This window comes from Nycticebus coucang, chromosome 8 (assembly GCF_027406575.1).
Source record: "Nycticebus coucang isolate mNycCou1 chromosome 8, mNycCou1.pri, whole genome shotgun sequence".
Lineage (NCBI taxonomy): Eukaryota > Metazoa > Chordata > Mammalia > Primates > Lorisidae > Nycticebus > Nycticebus coucang.
This window is the reverse complement of record NC_069787.1, coordinates 56,545,966-56,564,109: the sequence shown is the minus strand read 5'-3', so window position 1 is coordinate 56,564,109 and position 18,144 is coordinate 56,545,966. Positions and strand designations below refer to the sequence as shown.

At 39.9% G+C, this 18,144-nt stretch overlaps 1 protein-coding gene across 2 annotated transcripts in view; it reads right to left on the bottom strand.

Annotated features, from left to right (window-relative positions):
* The window catches only part of CPNE4 (copine 4), a 521,673-nt gene that overhangs the window by 41,313 nt on the left and 462,216 nt on the right, over positions 1-18,144 (bottom strand). For both annotated transcript variants that reach the window (XM_053600167.1, XM_053600168.1), the window contains one exon: positions 1,648-1,746. In XM_053600167.1, coding sequence (XP_053456142.1) covers positions 1,648-1,746 — 99 coding nt within the window. The remainder of the gene's footprint in view (positions 1-1,647; positions 1,747-18,144) is intronic.

The following is an 18,144-nucleotide window of genomic DNA, read 5'->3' as shown; positions in this document are numbered from 1 at the left end:
GAACATTGCCTGGCATATATAAATATTTATTATTAATAGGGTCAAATCAATCAGCAGAGGGAAGAAGAAATTTGCAGAAATACAGCTGAAGGATGCCCAAGCACCAACTCTTACTATTGCACCTGGGAACTGACTGAAAAGGTAGGAAAATCATGAAACATTGAATGCTGGCTACAGAAATTTAATGGGGATAATGATGAGTTTACATAGAACTTCACTGAGAACTAAAATAATGGATTGATATACATCACAGTGTGTGACAGTAGCTCTCCAAAGGAGCCTCTTTGAGGGATAGGATCAGAGCTATAGGACTGACCAGGAACTGGAAAGGCAGCTATGACCTAAGGAACTAATTAAGAGAATAGGTCTCAACCTTTCTAGCATACAGAAGATTTCATGGACAAAATCAATGAGAGTCAAATATCCAAGAGTTATCGAATGTTGTGCCATCTTTGGGGAGCTGGATCTTTGGATTTCTACTCATGAGACAAATTTCACTCCTGTTAGCAGTATGTGAAAATGAAGCAGTTTCTGAAGCAGATGCAGATGGGGTAGTCTCTACAGTAGCAGCCTGAGAGTAATTCCTTCTTCTCAGTGTCCACGCACGTGTGTAGTTCATGTAGAAAGGGTTTGTTAGCAAGCGGGTTACCACTGTGGGCAACTAGGGTTTAGACCTGCTGGGGAAGTCCATGAAGTCATGGAGAGCACACATCTCTGAGTTTTGCCACCTAAAAGGCAAGGGAGCTGGGGCGTCTGTACTCCGGCTCCCATTAGTGATTTGTGGAGAGCTGCTTCCTGGAGGTGACCCATCTCCTCACTTTTGCTTTGGGTACAGGCAAAGCAGGCTCCAGCAGCCAGAGAAAGCCCTCAGGCAAAGAGACTGAGGTCCTGCAGCTGGAAGTTTGGCAGAAGTAGCATGATTAGGACCAGGTGACAGTAACTTACTGATATGTTGATATTTGAAAGTGTGGGTGTCTGAGGAAAACACAGAAGGGGTTTAGGTTTCTGTGTAGTGCAGTATCCTTTATGGTATGTGGTAGTGTTTGGGCACAAGCCTTGTGTAAATTGGGTAAGAGTAAAATGGTAGAAATAGATGAAAACTTGGTGCTCATAATAAAAATTGGGAGGATGAAGTAATTTCTCCAAGAAGTGTGTTATGAACACCATCAAGTTATGGAAATGTAGAGCTGGAAGGAGTACTTCCACTAATGGCAATGATTTTGGAGGGCTGGCTATATGGGAGTGGCTCTGCTAGTGTATGTCATGGAGTGTCTAATTTAATATTCACAGAATGCTATGAGGTAGGTACAATTATCACCCTCATATTTTAGGTGAGAAAAATTACACAAAGAGAGATTAAGTGCTTTCCCAACCATACACGACTTTAAAAAACAAGAAATATTTTCATCTAGGCTTTTTTACTGATAGAGAAACTATAGTATTTGGTGGCAGTGTCTTGTCTAAGGTCACATAACTGCTTTAAGTTGGGCTAGTTCTAGAACCTAGGACCTAATTCTAGAATCTAGGCACTCAAATGCCACCATGTTCCCCTCTTATCACATTCAATCGTACCTTTTTGTCTCTGTTTCATTTGCAGCATGATTCAGAGTATCTGGGGGGCAAAACCGCAAGTGGTTTACTACGTACCTGTTTCCCTTCCATTGCTCCTCTCATCTCCTTGAATGTTGAGGTGAATTCACCAATGAAGTCATGCTTGCCATTGGAGTCCCAGTCCCATACTATGCACTGCAAGAGAAAAAAATTATTATTACTTTTTAAAAATTAAGAATGCAGCCATAGCAGCTGAAGGCAGTGTGAACTCTGTGACGAAGAGGGGACAACAGATATTTGGTCTGCAAAAAAGGACCAGGAGTCTGGCATTGCCACCTGTAGGATGGCCTGGCCCTTTTGCAATGATCTCGAAATAGTCCTATGATAGAGCAGTGACTGTTATCATTTGCCCATTTTTCAGGTAAGGCCAGTAAGACCCAAAGAAGATAAGTGACTTGCTGAAGTGAAAACCCAGTGAATGAAAACCTGGGACATGAAGGCAGTGTCCTGCCCCCAAGTCCAGGTCTCTCCTCCCATAGCAAATAGCCTCTTGTTTACAACCAGAATCAGATGCCTGAGTCTATATCTATAGCTTCCACAGCAGCAGCTTCTGTTTAATGATTTGGATGGGGTCATATTAATCACATTTTTCTCTTTCTACTTTTTTCCAAAAGCAAAAGAACAATACCCCCAAAAAGAAAGTAAGAAGGCAAAAAAGTGCAATTCTTAAATGTATTCACACAGAAGGTGAATGGAAGATGGTGACAGAGAGGCTGCATTGGCAAATATCAAGCACTCATCACACACGGGGTGCCACCAATCACTTCTGAAAGGAGGGCTCCTTTTAACAATGTGAAGGCTAAATTCTGGGCTCCCAAGTGACACTTTGTAGAGTGACCTGATTAAATCAGGAGCAATCTCTCTGCTTGGTCACATGTGTTAATGAAGAGGAGGGTAGAGGCAGGACTAGGGTCTCGAGCACTTTACAAATCATTTTTACATCCTAAGCCAATGATTTGCAGCAAAGAAATCCCAGACCTCAAGAAAAACAAAGGCAGAAAAAGGGGTCTTTTACCCAGAGTTTCAATATTAGGATTCTAGGTAGCCTGGTCCTTCTTTAGGATACAGATCCCAACATCCAGCCCTGCCTTGAAAAATCTGACTTGTAAATCTGTTCTCAGATCCTATGGGATGCCCCACAGATCTACAATAAAATTAGGTTTCCCCCTAAATTTATTACTACTCATTTATTTTTTGTCACTGTGAATTGCATCAACATGTATGCAGTTGCTACAAACAGAAAACCGGGCACCATTCCCACTCTTCCTCTCTCCCCTCACCCTCCCACACTGGGTGCTGTCCACCCTGTCTCCTAACTGTTGCTGGAGTGCAGTACTTCTCTCCATTCTTCCTGCTCCTCCTCACCTGCATTCCTGACGCAGTCTCCCAGCACGTCTCCTTGCCTTTCTTGTACTCCTCTGTCTGCTATACCCCACTAGTTATGGTAACTCCCTAGTCAAAATATATATTGGCTAACAGGTCTTCCAAGATCTTTTACAATCTGACTCCCTCAATATCCCCAAATTCACACTTTATCATCCATGTGTACAGTATTTTAAAGTTAGTCTGATATGGAGTTGGTAGGAATGACAAGCATTTGCTGAGATGTTTACTGATGCATCTTTAAGACAAACTAATTTCTCAGCTTCTGCTCTCTCTTTAAATGTGGAGGATTTTGTTAGGTAATTAATGTTAGAAAACATTAAGAAGCCCTTTGGGTAGGACAAAGAATGCATTAGAATAAACCAGAATGGAATAGATTAAGAGAAAAGAGCTAAATTGCTCTGATGAAAAACAGTAATGGTCAAATTGAATTTTCTCTTTGGTAACTACAGACACAGAAATAAGTGAGGGTTCAGAAGAAATTAGGGCAAGTTTCATCAGAAGAATGAAGATAGACCTAGATTTGGGGTGGGAGGAAGGGACCGACAGGAAAAGAATTTTGAAATCTATGATGTCTAATTTTCAAGGTCAGGTTATTTATACATCTCTCTCCTCCATTCCTCCATAACCTGCTCCTCTCCTATTAACCTTGTGAGACTCCTATAAATCTGCTTCCTACAACAGCATTATACTGATTATATTGTCCTGTGGCAGCGGTTCTCAACCCGTCAGTCATGACCCACAGGAACTGTTTTAAAGGGCTGCAGCATTAGGAAAGTTGAGAACCACTGTCCTATGGGGAATAAAGGGAGGGGCTGTGTCCATGTTGAGGGGACAGGCAGACCAGAGAGTAGAGTGAGATGGTCCACATCAGTGACTGAGAAGTGAGTGGGGAGCAGGACTGTGAAGAGAGAGCTTGACAGATGAATCCCAGGAGAAATACTATAAAGGGCTGTCAGTTTTCACAGTTATATAATGTTAGAATTTGAGTTATTTTATTTGAAACTTTAAACAATTTGATCCTAAAAAGTCAAATAATTACAATTAAAATTTATTTATAACTACTACTTGATTTACACGAACTTTTTGGTGATTATGTAGTCACTCAATTGGGAGCTGCTAAAAGTCACACGAAGGTCTGAAAATTCTTTTTTATTTTTGGGGATACATTGAGGGTACAATAAGCCAGGTTACACTGATTGCATTTGTTAGGTAAAGTCCCTCTTGCAATCATGTCTTGCCCCCAGAAGGTGTGGCACGCACCAAGGCCCCACCACTCTCCCTCCATCCCTCTGCTTTTCCTCCCCCCCATGACCTTAATTGTCATTAATTGTCCTCATATCAAAATTGAGTACATAGGCTTCATGCTTCTCCATTCTTGTGATGCTTTACTAAGAATAATGTCTTCCACTTCCATCCAGGTTAATACGAAGGATGTAAAGTCTCCATTTTTTTTAATAGCTGAATAGTATTCCATGGTGTACATATACCACAGCTTGTTAATCTATTCCTGGGTTGGTGGGCATTTAGGCTGTTTCCACATTTTGGCGATTGTAAATTGAGCTGCAATAAACAGTCTAGTACAAGTGTCCTTATGATAAAAGGAGATTTTTTTCCTTCTGGGTAGATGCCCAGTAATGGGATTGCAGGATCGAATGGGAGGTCCAGCTTGAGTGCTTTGAGGTTTCTCCATACTTCGTTCCAGAAAGGTTGTACTAGTTTGCAGTCCCACCAGCAGTGTAAAAGTGTTCCCTTCTCTCCACATCCATGCCAGACAGACGAATGGCTAACAAACATATGAAAAAATGTTCATCATCCCTATATATTAGAGAAATGCAAATCAAAACCACCCTGAGATACCATCTAACCCCCGTGAGAATGGCCCACATCACAAAATCTCAAAATTGCAGATGCTGGCTTGGAGGTGGAGAGAAGGGAACACTTTTACACTGTTGGTGGGACTGAAAATTCTTTTAATTAAAAAAAAATGACCCTTGAGCTTGTAAAATCTACGTTTATTGTGGGGACAAAGTAGTTCTAGTTTTCCTTCTAATCATCTAGTAGGATGATATTTCTTTGTCCCTGTAGGTTTGGCTGTGGCCATGTGACTTGTATTGGCTAATGGAATACAAGTAAGAACGATATGAGTCACTTTCAGGTGGAAACTTTAAGAGCTGGAGCTTGATTTGCATGTTTTATCACTTCCACTATTTTGGTGATCACCAACCTTCCTAATTAGTAGCTGTTTTGCCAACCTGAGTCCTTAAGTGAGGCTAATGTAGAGCTTGATGTAGACCCATGATGGTCATCTGTGTATACAAGAAAGAAATGTATTGTTTTCAGCTACTGAGATCACTACAGCATAACCCAATCTAAGAGCCATTTTAAGTACTTAAAACACTGTCATAGAAAAAGGTATTACAACTTACTTGGTATGACTCCAAAAGTGTGACAAACAGAATTTCAAGAGGAGATTACAAAGAAGCAACAAAGAAAGCATTTTCCAACAAACCTGTTCAAAAACAGAATAATCTTTTTGTAAAAGAATAAGTTTCTACTGCTGGAATTGTTCAGGAGGAAACTATAGGACCATATGCAAAAAATGTAGTAGAGAAAGTCAAGTGGTGAAAGGTATAAAGGATTTGGTAGGCAGTTTTAAAACTCTTTTAACTTGGAGATGCTAAGATTAGTTCTAGTTGCACAGAGTGCAAAATAAAGTCAATGAAAAGCTTAGCTTGCTCTGGTTGAAATGCTATGCAGTGCAATATAGCTTCTGTAGGAGTGATAAAAACCCCTTTTTAATTCAAGGTAGGATGAAGTTCTGCCTCACTCTTTCCAATGGGCAGGAGAACAAGTCAATGATTCAGTCATTTGAAAAAATTGTTCAGGATGTACATTGTGATTACCATGTCATGGAACACAGTTGATTGAGCTGCTGTTAAAACCAGGTGTTTTTCTCTCTGTTTGCCAGCCCCTCCTTATTGACCCTTATTGACCCCTGTGTTTGGGAGAAGCAAATAAAAAGGAAAAGGGGGCAGAAACAAATGAGAGAGAAGGAAGAACTGGAAGCAGCCTTTTTTGGGGGGGCAGTGGCTAAGTTTGAACCCACTACCTCCAGCATATGGAGCCAGGGCTCTACTCCTTTGAGCCACAGGCACCGCCCCTGGAAGCAGCCTTTTTAACCTTCCTTTGCATTGGGGAAGAGAATAGGAGTCCCCTTCTTTAGGAGAAAGAGCATAAATCAGACATTTGTCACTCCTTCTTTGCTCTCTTGGATTTCCCATCATGCTTTGGTTAACCACTGTCTCTCCTTAACCTGCCACAGCCCTCAACTTCGTGTTTGTCAGGTGCTTGCTGGCCGGGACAAAAAGGGAGTGACCACCATCCATGAGTCTGGCCTGACAGAACTCCATTCAGGGCCTCCTGGCAGCAGGTAGCACTGTTTACAAAAGCCTTTTTCCTCAACCTGCTGGCATACTTCATCCTGGCAGTTGCGGGATTTTGTTTTGACCTTTCTGAGAAGGGATCCCAAAGGAAGTAAGTCATGGCAAAGCAGACAAATAAAAACAGTCTTTCCTGCCATGAAGCTGGTTTATGACAACTGTGATGCAGCTGACAGAGGAATACATCTTGGTGAAAAGTAAATAGATCAACCACTCTGCAGTATAACCGAGACAGAGGCAGAATTCTTGGTATGAATTAAAAAGGAAGCCTTGCCATATCTGTGAAAACTCAGAATCTCAAAACTATCTTTACCCCACCAAGGTGGCCTTCTCAAGTTCTTACAACTGATGGGGCAGTTTAGGTTTAGAGTCTTAAAATGTGCAAGCTCAGCAGACATGATCTAGTGAACTCCCTCATTCTACAGAAAAGAAATTTGATGGCAGAGAAGTAACTTCCACAAGTTTACTCGACATAGGGGGACAGAACTCCAGGTCTCCTGCCTCCCTGATTTCACTACTAACACACAACAGAAAATATGATAGTTAAAAACTACATTGTGCTTACTATAATGTGGATGTTGTTCTGAGTACTTCATACACATCAACTCCAACCACAGAACAAATTATTATTATGCTCATTTTATAGACGAGGAAACTGAGGCACAGAAAGGTGAGGTAACTTCCCCCAAACAACACAACTAACACTAGGTAATAATTGAACTAAAGGCAGTTAAACTTCATAGATTGTCTGACCTGAGCATCTTTTATGAACCTAGGCCATTCGTGTTTATGGTCTTTAATTCTTTATAATGACCCTAAAATTACAATATTGTTACCATTTACAGGTGATTGCCATCTACAGGTGCCATTTACAGGCTTAGAGAGGGTATATGACTAGGCTAGACATCTAGTAAATGACAAAGATGGCCTGGAACCCAGGTGTCTGATATCATAGCTGATACATTTTTTGTTATGCCATACTGATTCTTAATACAAGCTGGAATTGAGAATCAAAGTCTCCTAAGTCCACTGTGTGTAAAATTCCTGTTCTGTGATTGAAGATGTAAACCGCTAACATCCTGTGAGGTTTAGTGAACACACAAAGCGACACAGAGAAGGAACCTGCTCATTGTTTCCATGCAAAAGGATACAAAGGCAAGTAGCCTATGCTCTGTCCCTGGGGTCCTCAGCTCTATGGAATGTATGGATGGTGTCTGAGGGGTTGGGCTACTCCCTCCTTATTTTATTTTACATTTGCTTGAGCCCATTAAAAAAATTGTGATATACCTACTTACTGTGCACTAGCTTGTTGTGATGGTCAGTTTTATGTGTCAACCAGGCTAAATGGCTACAGTCCCCAGCTATTCCATCAAACACTAATCCATTTTGTAGATGTGATTAAACAGTTCATAATCAGTTGACCTTAAAGGAGATTTTGTGGTTCCATATGAATTTTAGGATGCTTTTTCTATTTCTGTAAAAAATGCTATTGAGATTTTAATGGGGATAGCATTGAATCTGTAGACTTCTTCAGTCTATAGGGACATTTAGTAGGGACATTTTAATATTGTCAGGACAGGTAGTAGGGACATTTTAATATTTCCTTCCGATCCATGAACACAAGATATCTTTTGATTTATTTGTGTTTTCTTTAATTCCTTTCATCAATGTTTTGTAGTTTTCAGCGTATAAGTCTTTCACTTTTGTTAAGTTTATTTCTAAGTTATTTTATCATTTTTATGCTACTGTAAATAGAATTATTTTCTTAATTTTCTTTTTGGGTGGTTCATTGTTAATGTATAGAATGTTACTGATTTTGTATGTTTAGTTTTGTATCCTGCAACTTTTTGGATTCATTTATTAGATCTAACAGCTTATTTATTTTTGTGGAATCTCTATGGTTTTATACATATAGGATTATGTCACCTGTAGACAGAGAGAATTTTACTTCTTCCTTTCTGATTTGGATGCCTTTTATTTCTTTTTCTTGCCTACTTGCTCTGGCTGGGAGTTTTAGTACTATGTTGAATGGAGGTGGTAAGAGTGGGTATCCTTGCCTTGTTCCTGATCCTAGAGGAAAAGCTTTCAATTTTTCACCATTGAGTATAATGTTAGTGTGGCCTTGTCATATATTATCTTTATTATGTTGAGGTACATTCTTTCTATACTTAGTTTGTTAAGTGATTTTTATCATGAAAGGGTTTGAATTTTGTCAACCCACAATAGCCAAGAGGATGTTGAGAAAGAAGAAAGAAGCCTGTGGCAGAACGAAGGCAGTGGCATTATATTTCCTGATTCTAAAATACCTTACAAAGCTACAATAATTTAAAACAATATGGTATTGACAAAAAGGTAGACCAACAGAAGAGAAGAGAGGTCCCTCAAATAAACCCAAACATATATACTCAACTGATATGTAAAGGGTATTATGAATAGACAATAGGGGAATGGATTGTCTCTTCGACAAATTGTGTCAAAGAACTGGACATCTATATGCCAAAAATTGAAATTGGACCCCTACCTCATGCCATACACAAAATTCAACTCAAAATGGATTAAAGGCTTAAACATAAAACCTGAAACTATAAACTAAGACATAGGAAAAAGCTTCTTGATATCAGTCTTGGCAATGATTTCTTGGATATGATGCCAAAAGCATAGGAAATAAAAGCAAAAGAGGATAGGTAAGATGACATCAAACTAAAAAGTTCCTGCATGGTAAAGGAAATAGCAAACAATAAAATGGCAACTTTTGGAATGGGAAAAGATAATTACAAATCATATATCTTAATTGTACAAATTAAGAGCTTCTACAACTTAGTAGAAAAACAAACAACCCAATTAAAGAATGGACAAAGAATGGCATACCTCCTGAGTGCAGGGCACAACCACAATGTGACTCTACCTAACAAATGCAAACATTGTAACCTAATTGTTTGTACTCTCACATTAATCTGAAATGAAAATAAATAAAAAATGAACACAGGACTTGAGCAGGCATTTCATTATAGAAGATATACAAATGGTCAACAAGTATACAAAAAGATGCTTGGCATCATTAATTATTAGGGAAAAGCAAATTGAACTAGAATGCAATATGTATATCACCTCACCTTACATAATAGCACAGTTATTATTTAAAAAATACACACACACAAAAGATAACAAGTGTCGGTGAAGATGTGGAAAAATTGGACCTTTTCCCACTGTTGGTGGGAATGTAAAATGGTGCAGTGGCTATGGAAAACAGCATGGGGAGGTCCTTACAAAATTCAATATAGAACTACCACATGATCCAGCAATCCCACTTCTGAGTATATAACCAAAATATTGAAGTCAGGATCTTGATGAGATGTTTATTGTGATATTATTCATAACAGCCAAGATATAGAAATAACCGAAATATTCATTAATCAGTAAATGGATAAGGAAAATGTGGTATAAACATACAGTGGATTGTTATTCAGTTTTAAAAAATAAGGGAATCCTGCCATTTGCAACATCAATGGATGAACCTGGAAAACATTATGTTAAGTGAAATAAGCCAGTCACAGAAGGATAAATACTGCCTGATTCCACTTATGTGAGGTCTGCATTGACACAAAGCTCTCAGAAGCAGAGAATACAACAGTGATTGCCAGGGCCTGGGGGTGAGAAATTGAAGAGTCCTTGTTCAATAAGTATAAAGTTTTAGCTGTGCTAAAGTTAAAAACATGGTATTGTGCACTTCAAAATTTGTTAAATGAGTTGGTCCAAGGTAAATGTTCTCAACACATGCGCACACACAAAATGACACAAGGAAACTTGGGGAGGTGGTGGATATGTCTATGACCTTGACTGGGGTAATAGTATCATGGGTGTTTGCATATGTTCAAAGTCATCAAATTGCGCATATTAAATTTGTGCAATTCTTTATATATCAATTGTATCTCAAAAAAGCTGTTAAAAAACATATTTTCCTTGATAATCTTGGTGGGTCTGATATAATCAGTTGAAAGACCTTATGAGTAGAACTGAGGCTTTTGTGAAGAATAAGAAATTTTGTCAGTAAGTTGAAGCTTCACCTCCCACACTAGGGAGAGCCTGCCCTACAGAATTCGGAATTACCTAGCTAACCCCTGCAATTACATTAGTCAATTCCTTGCAATAAATCTCTTGATATGCTTATCTTCCTGGTTCTGTTTCTCAGGTGGAACGCTGACTGATGAAACCATCCTCACCTCTTCCCTTGCTTTCATCTAGTGACATTTTAAAGTGGGTTTTCAGTGACAGACAGCTATTCTCTCATACTAATGTGACAGCATTTACTGGACACTTGCTCTTGTCCAAGTGTTGTTCTAAGCATTTGGCCTGACTCATTTGATCTTCCCATAATCCTATCAGTGAGGCACCATTATTTTCATCTCTACTTCACAGATGAGGAAACTGAGAAATAGACAAGTCAATCAACTTCTGTGGGTGTGACTGACTTTGACATCACCTTCGAAGGGTCTGAATCTGATCCAGGTTCTGGCAGGCGGAAGCCAGCTGTCCAAACTGTTGGCTTCTGCTAATCATTGCAGAATTCTCATGGTTAAAGGAAATCTGTTCTTCTTCTCTTGACTTTCTAAATTTTTATTAATTTTTAAACACTGCAACTTGTTATTTGTCTAGGTAAAGTAGAAGTCTCTGTCAAATTTCTGCTGCATCCTTACTCATACCACCCTTTAAACTTCTATTTGATCTGCTTATACGTGCTTTAACATCTCTCTGATTATAGGGTGATCATTGGTTTATGAGTCCACTACTTGAAGGAAACTTCTGGGCACTGAGTTTTTTTTTTTTATCAGGATTTACCGTAGTTCTTTAGCACAAGTAAGAATTCAGATCTATATTCAAAGAGTGAATAAAAAAGGTCTTTCTTCTTGAGTTGAGTTGATGGAGATTCTCTGTTTGGCCTTATTCTACATTGCAAAGGGAAGGAAAAGTATAGTAACCAAAAGGCTAATTATTAATGAAGGAGCAACCAAACTGGGTAATATGCTTAGCAGTTGTAGACATGGGTTGCAGGCACCAGATCATAGTGACTGGGGATTTTAGACACCACTTTAGTGATTGTTTACACAGGCTGCTAGGAGTGGGAAGTAGGAGACCTGAGTTTTACTCCCAGCTCTGAGGATGATGTTATGAGAACTGTGTAAGCACCCCTGTCTCTCTAAGCCTCAGTTCCTACTCGATAAAAGGCATGTCTCAGAATAGTTTCTGAGGCCCCTTCCAAACCCCAAATTCCCCTCTTCAGGATATTGTATCTTTATCCCCATTTCAATCTTCTACTCCAAAGTCTGAGATAATCACATGAAAGCAATAAAACTGTTCACTATTGATACCTGATTAACACTACTCACCTTCTTTATCTTCCACTAGGTACTGTTATATCCCTTGGGCAACTACAAGTTTCTGGTTTATTGCCTAATGATGATTCTCACAATAGCTCCCTGAGATAGAAGGGCCCATTTTTATAGATTATGATTGGGAAATATAGGAAAGCAACTGAAGGTGATTTATTCCAAAACACAGAGAGCTAGCAAGAATTGAATCAGACTATGAATCTGGCTTCATGTCTTCACTTTCAAGTCCCTTTTCATCATACCACACAGCTTCACAGTTTACCCCCACCACAGACCTTTCCAATGGCAGGATTTTTTCTTTTTTCTTCTTCTTTTTTTTTTTTAATAACCAACTAATTCAAGGATATCAGACTTCTCCCCAGGTTTAACTATATTCAGATGAATTTTAAAATTTCTCTTTAAGATTTCCCAGAGGGGTTAATCCAGGAGGAGCTTTACAAGGCTCACTTAAAGAGGGAATTTAAAATCAAGGTTATCAAGATTGAGTGCTAACATGGTCAGCAGAGTAAGATCTGAACTTCGTTCCCATATCTCGCAGTCTAGATCAGTCTTCTAACTGCAGATTTCAGGAAATGATATAATCACAATTCTGCCGAGCTATCATTAGGGATTTGTGAGCATTTCTTCCATAATTTAGTATTTGGGATGACTTCTTTCTTATAAAAATTCAATGACAACCTTTGTTAGAAAATTAGTTTAGTGATTTGCACAAAACTGTAAATATTTGTGAAAAGAATAACAAATATGCATCCACTTATTTGGAGGTTATGACTTGAATACAGCACAGTCTTGGCTGGTTGTGTAGGAAGAATGTCCTAGCCCCTTTGATTATTATTTATTCATTTTGTTATTATTATTTCTCACTGCCAACTTGGCACTAGCCCTCTGACATTAACCTGGCTGCCAGGATGGGAGTTAAAAGCAGCTTCTCCATTAATAACATGAACACTGATTTGGAATTGTGAGTTTGGCAGTACAAAATGTCATGTGGAATGAGACAGAAATCTTCTTAGTGGAGGGGAAATTAAAGCTTGATCCTGTAAGATGGGCATATATATGACCTAAGTGAAGGCAAGAATTTCTCAAATCAAAAGCAGAGAGAGGGAAGGACGGAGGGGGGGCGGGGCCTGGGTGCGTGCCACACCTTCTGGGGGGCAAGACATGATTGCAAGAGGGACTTTACCTAACAAATGCAATCAGTGTAACCTGGTTTATTGTACCCTCAATGAATCCCCAACAATAAAAAAAAATAAAAGAAGGCTGGAAAAAAAAAAAAAGATTATGTAGATGCAATTCCGGAAGTTGCATGCAGGGCTGGGGCCTTGGTCATGCCCATCCCTGAGATTTGCCTTGCTGAACTGCAAGGCAGAACTAATGGAAATCTGTCTGTACAAGCACCTGAGTATCTTCTGAGAAACTCAGCCTAGGGTGAAGTGAGAGTATGTTGGTGAAATGGGTCCAGGAACAAAGAACTGGAGGCTGGAGGGGTGGGGCACAGTTGAGTACAGCCTGGTTACACTTACAAACTCTCAGGTTTGTCCCCAGGCTCTGTCTTTATGGCCTCATGTCTCAGTCCTAGGGAAGGTGCTATAAATAGAATGAGAGTTTTAAAGAATAGTTTTCACAAAATAGCAAGATCTCACATGGGCCAGGAGAATAGAAGAAGTGATTATGTTGCAACAAGAGCCTCAGAATGCAGGTTTGGGCATCTCAAGGGCTCAGGTGCCTCTCCATGCAGTGGGGTGTTGCTTGGGGGCTGGGGGATGGAGGAATGGCAGGGGCAGTAGCATCTGGATGTCTGGAAGCCATAGAGGGCATTGACATTCACACAGCAAGGTGTCTGTGTACCAAGAAGGCAGCAGCAGCAGAGAGGGAATGGTGCTGGAATCTTTGGGATCCACGTACCATGGCTCCTCATCACTTATGAGTTAATGCTTCATGTGAGCATCTGATACAATGAAAGTAGAGAAGGATCTGCTGCTGGCTTCAAGGTTACAGAAACAGGAGACAAAGCAGGAGAAGAGAGTGAGGGCACGGCCCTTGCCATGAAGGAGATAAAGGGACTTACAGATGAGTTTGTATAAGAACCGGTTTGAAATTTGCAAATAAAGGCAGGCTTGACTTTAACGTGAAGTTAGAAGTCCTGTCTACATTGATGGTGCCAGATGGAGCACAACACAGGTCCTACCACCAGCCTTTGTTTTAAGAAGTATTCCAGGGCCAGGCATGGTGACTCATACCTGTAATCCTAGTCTTTCAGGAAACCAAGGCAGGAGGATTACTTGAGGCCAGAAGTTCAAGACCAGCCTAAGTAACATAGTGAGGACTCCTCTCTACAAAAAGTTTTAAAAATTGTCTGGGCATGGTGGTGTACACCCACAGTACTAGCTACTCAGAGGCTGAGCAAGGAGGATCATTCAAGCCCAGGAATTTTAGGTTGCAGTGAGCTGTGATTGATTGAGCAACCTGGGAAACAATCAGATCCTGTCTCAAAAATAAGAAAGAAAAAAAAAGAAAAAGGAAAGAAGGAGGGAGGGAGGGAAAGAACTATTCTAAATATTGAGTATGCCACCAAGTTTCAATTCCAAGTGCAAGCTTCATATATGGGTTTGTGCAGTCATCCACCCAGCCCCTACTTGCCTGCTTGCCCTTCTGAGCCTAGCCTCAAAAGCAAACATGGAGCCTCAGGGCATAAAGTCCAGGCACAGTGAGGGGAGTGCTCTGGGCTCGACTGGGGTTGTACCACCTTCCTTATTAGTACTATGTCTCCAGACTAATGGTGCTCTCTCTAATCCCGGAACCCAGACCATACACTGGTAGGAGTGCCATCCCAGGGCATATGCTCCCTTCACCATTTATCTCAATCTCCTTTTTATGTCTTGCAGATTCTAGACTCCCTCTGGTGTGGACTTTACAACTCTTTCTTCTAAATCTGCTCTCAATTTACACTTTACATTTGTCTCACTACATTTCTAGTAACTGGAATTTTTTTTTTTTCTAAAATTAGACAGTCAGTTACAATTTTCAATGCCTTCCAGAAAGGGAACACTAATGAAAGCTGATGGACAAAAAAAAAGATAAGCAAAAAAAAAGTTTTCATATAATCCATATGCAGTTTGCGGCCACAGCTTGGACACCCCTAGATAGCCATACCACTCCGAACACACCTGATCTTGTTTGAGCTCAGAATCTAAGGTGGAGATGGCATGTATCTCTATTTGCCAGATTTTTGCAAGGACTTGTGAAATACACACGTATGCACACACATATAGTATTTACCAGCCACAGTGGACTAGGAACTGTGCTGGTGAAGAAGATAAAGAAATGAAACTTAGTTCCTGCTCTCAAGATGTTGATGATATATTACAGAAAATGGATATACAAATAAATAATAGTGACACAGAGTGGAAATGGTAAAAATGGGGGGGTTGCAACAAGTGTTGTCTAGGTGTGTTCAGCATGGAAATCAGGGAAGGCTTCCAAGAGCAGAAAATGAAATGGTGCCTGTTCAACAGCTTATGCAAGTATAATGATTATTTATCTTATTTACACAGTAGAACAAATGACTAATATCAGACTCTATCCTCAGCATAAAGTATGGACAGATAGAGCAGAAGGGTATCCTGGGCTCCTGAAGAAATGACTGGATGGTGCAGAGATACTTTCTCTTCTCTCTTGTTTACAAGAGAGCCTACATAGAGTTGGCTTGTAATCTGTCCAGTCAAGGCTCTCCTTTTCCCTCAGATTGTGTGCCCCAGAGATGCACTTCTCAGAGCACTTCTCTATAAGACTTGTACTATGCCCTAGTGAGTGCCCCAGATGACCAGGAGGATATGGTAAAACAAGGACAGACTTAGGAAGGCACAGGATTGGGTCCTGGTGTGGCCTTTGATGTTAACCAGCTGTGAGATACTGGGCAGGTTGTTCCACCTCTTTGGGCCTCAGTCCTCATGTGCAAAATACTGGCTTGTGTTGCAGGAACAGTAATAAAAAAAAGTTTTTTGATGTTTTATTTTATTTTATTTTATTTTATTTTTGTTGGGGATTCATTGAGGGTACAAAGAACCAGGTTACATGGATTGCATTTGTTAGGTAAAGTCCTTTTTATAATTGTGTCCCACCCCCAAAGGGTGTGCCACACACCGTGACCTCACGGTCCCATCCCTCCTTCCCTCTCTCTGCTCTCCCCTCCCGCACCCCACACCATGTACTAGGTTGTTAATTGTCCTCATATCAGAATTGAGTACATAGGATTCTTGCTTCTTCATTCTTGTGATGCTTTACTAAAATAATGTGTTCCACTTCCATCCAGGTTAATATAAAAGATGTAAAGTCTCCATCTTTTTTAATGGCTGAATAGTATTCCATGGTATTGGAATACTATTTAGTATTTAGCTTGTTTCCACATTTTGGCAATTGTAAATTGAGCTACAATAAACAATCAGTAATCAAATATATTTATAACTAAGAATTTGGTATGCCTAAGAAGAGCTCATTAAATTCCAGATTTCCAGGTCATACCTTCAGAGATTCTGATTCCATTGTCTGGGGTGGTTTACAATAATTTGCCTTTGAAGCAAGCAACTTGTCAGTTTGGTTATATATGTGTGACCTATGGACACATTCAGAAACCCTGGACGGCTAACTCAGCAATCCCTGGTCTGTGACTATGGTGGCAGTAATTACATTATATCCTAGCTCATACTGTCTTCTTCAATCCAACCAACCCCCGCCCCGCCACAAACAAAAAAAGAAAAAGAGAAAGAAAAACAACAGGCAAAGACCATCAAGGGCCCCTGAATGATCATTCATCACAGTATTATCTTAAGTAGGCAAACAAAATCGTAAAATATTACACTCATGAAATCCAGACTTAGGGATGCCCAGGAGGGGAGGGCAGTGGACGTGTTGGTTTTATCTTGTCAGTTCACACATCTCTGCTTCACTGGAATGCAGCCAATCTTGGAGATATTCCACAATGAAGTGTGTCATTCTTGGAAGATTTCATTGGAGACTTAGATTTATGGCCTAGGGAGACTTGGTTAGTTCAGATAAGTTTCAGAGGCTCCCAAATGCTTGTCAAAACCTTTTTAACTTCACACCTCACTACGCTTTAGGAAGATCGAAACCTCCATGGTTGTGTGGGCAAATGAAGAGGCAGGCTTCGACAGTGACTCATACCTCAGGCTTTCAATGAGAGCTCTATCTTCATTCCCAGAGTCACCCTTCACTAGTTCAACCTCTCCTGTGCTCTTCTACCAAATTTACAGCTGTAAGATCTGAGAATGTGATATTTGGCCTGGGGACTGATGGGAGGTTGGACTCAGGAAATGTCTTTATTTGAATGGCAAATGTGAACGCCATCCCTAGTCAACAATACAGGAAAGTCTAGTTGGCATCTGGGGCATGAGGAACATTGCTTTTGACATATGATGAAGTATTGCTATCAGGAATTCTGAAATTAGCAGTGTCTGTCTTTTATCTATACCCTCCCTCTCTTGCCTCTCTGTCTCCATCTGTCTGTATTTCTTAGACCTATTTTGGATGAGTTTGATCTATTCCATAGAAAGAACCAGAAAAAGTGATTATGTTTCTTTTTTCCTATTTGATGGTTTTCTTTCATTCATTAGCAAGCCTTTCTTGATTACCTGCACTGTGTTTGGAAATAAGCTAGGAGCAATATGCAGAGGAGCAAAGAAAAACACACATCAGTGCTGTACCAAAAGCAAAAAAGAAAAAGATGGGAAAGATAGACAGATTAATCCCTACCCACATACAGATTACAGTCCAGTGGTAAAAACAAAGATTAATTAATTACATATGGAAAAATATAAAATTAAAGTGGATACATAACAGGGACTCAGTAGGTGTTGGTTAGATGCATGAATGAGGGAAGGAAACCGAAGTGTGAAGGGATCTTTATGCAAGAGTCTTGGGATACTTTTCACGAATGCTAACTAATAAACTCTTCAAATGCTTTGGAACCTCAGTAGGAACTGGTATAGAAATCCCTGTTTTATTTAGAACTTAGGTTAGGTTTATAACTTGTAACTTTACAGCCTTAAACTTCAGAGTTGCAAGACAAAAAGGTTGTGTGAGTTTGAGGGCTGGAGAGTCTGAGACATAGTCTCTACAATCTGTGCTATGAGAAGAAACAGAAATCTTTCCATATCTCATGTTGGGGAGACATCACGAGGAAAGAGGCATTTTGGAGAAAACAAACTCAGCATTTTGAATAAAGATTTTCCTTTCACTGATTACAAAAACAATTGCTCTAACTAGTCATCAGTGGAAGGAGGATTAGTCTCAGAAGGGCCATT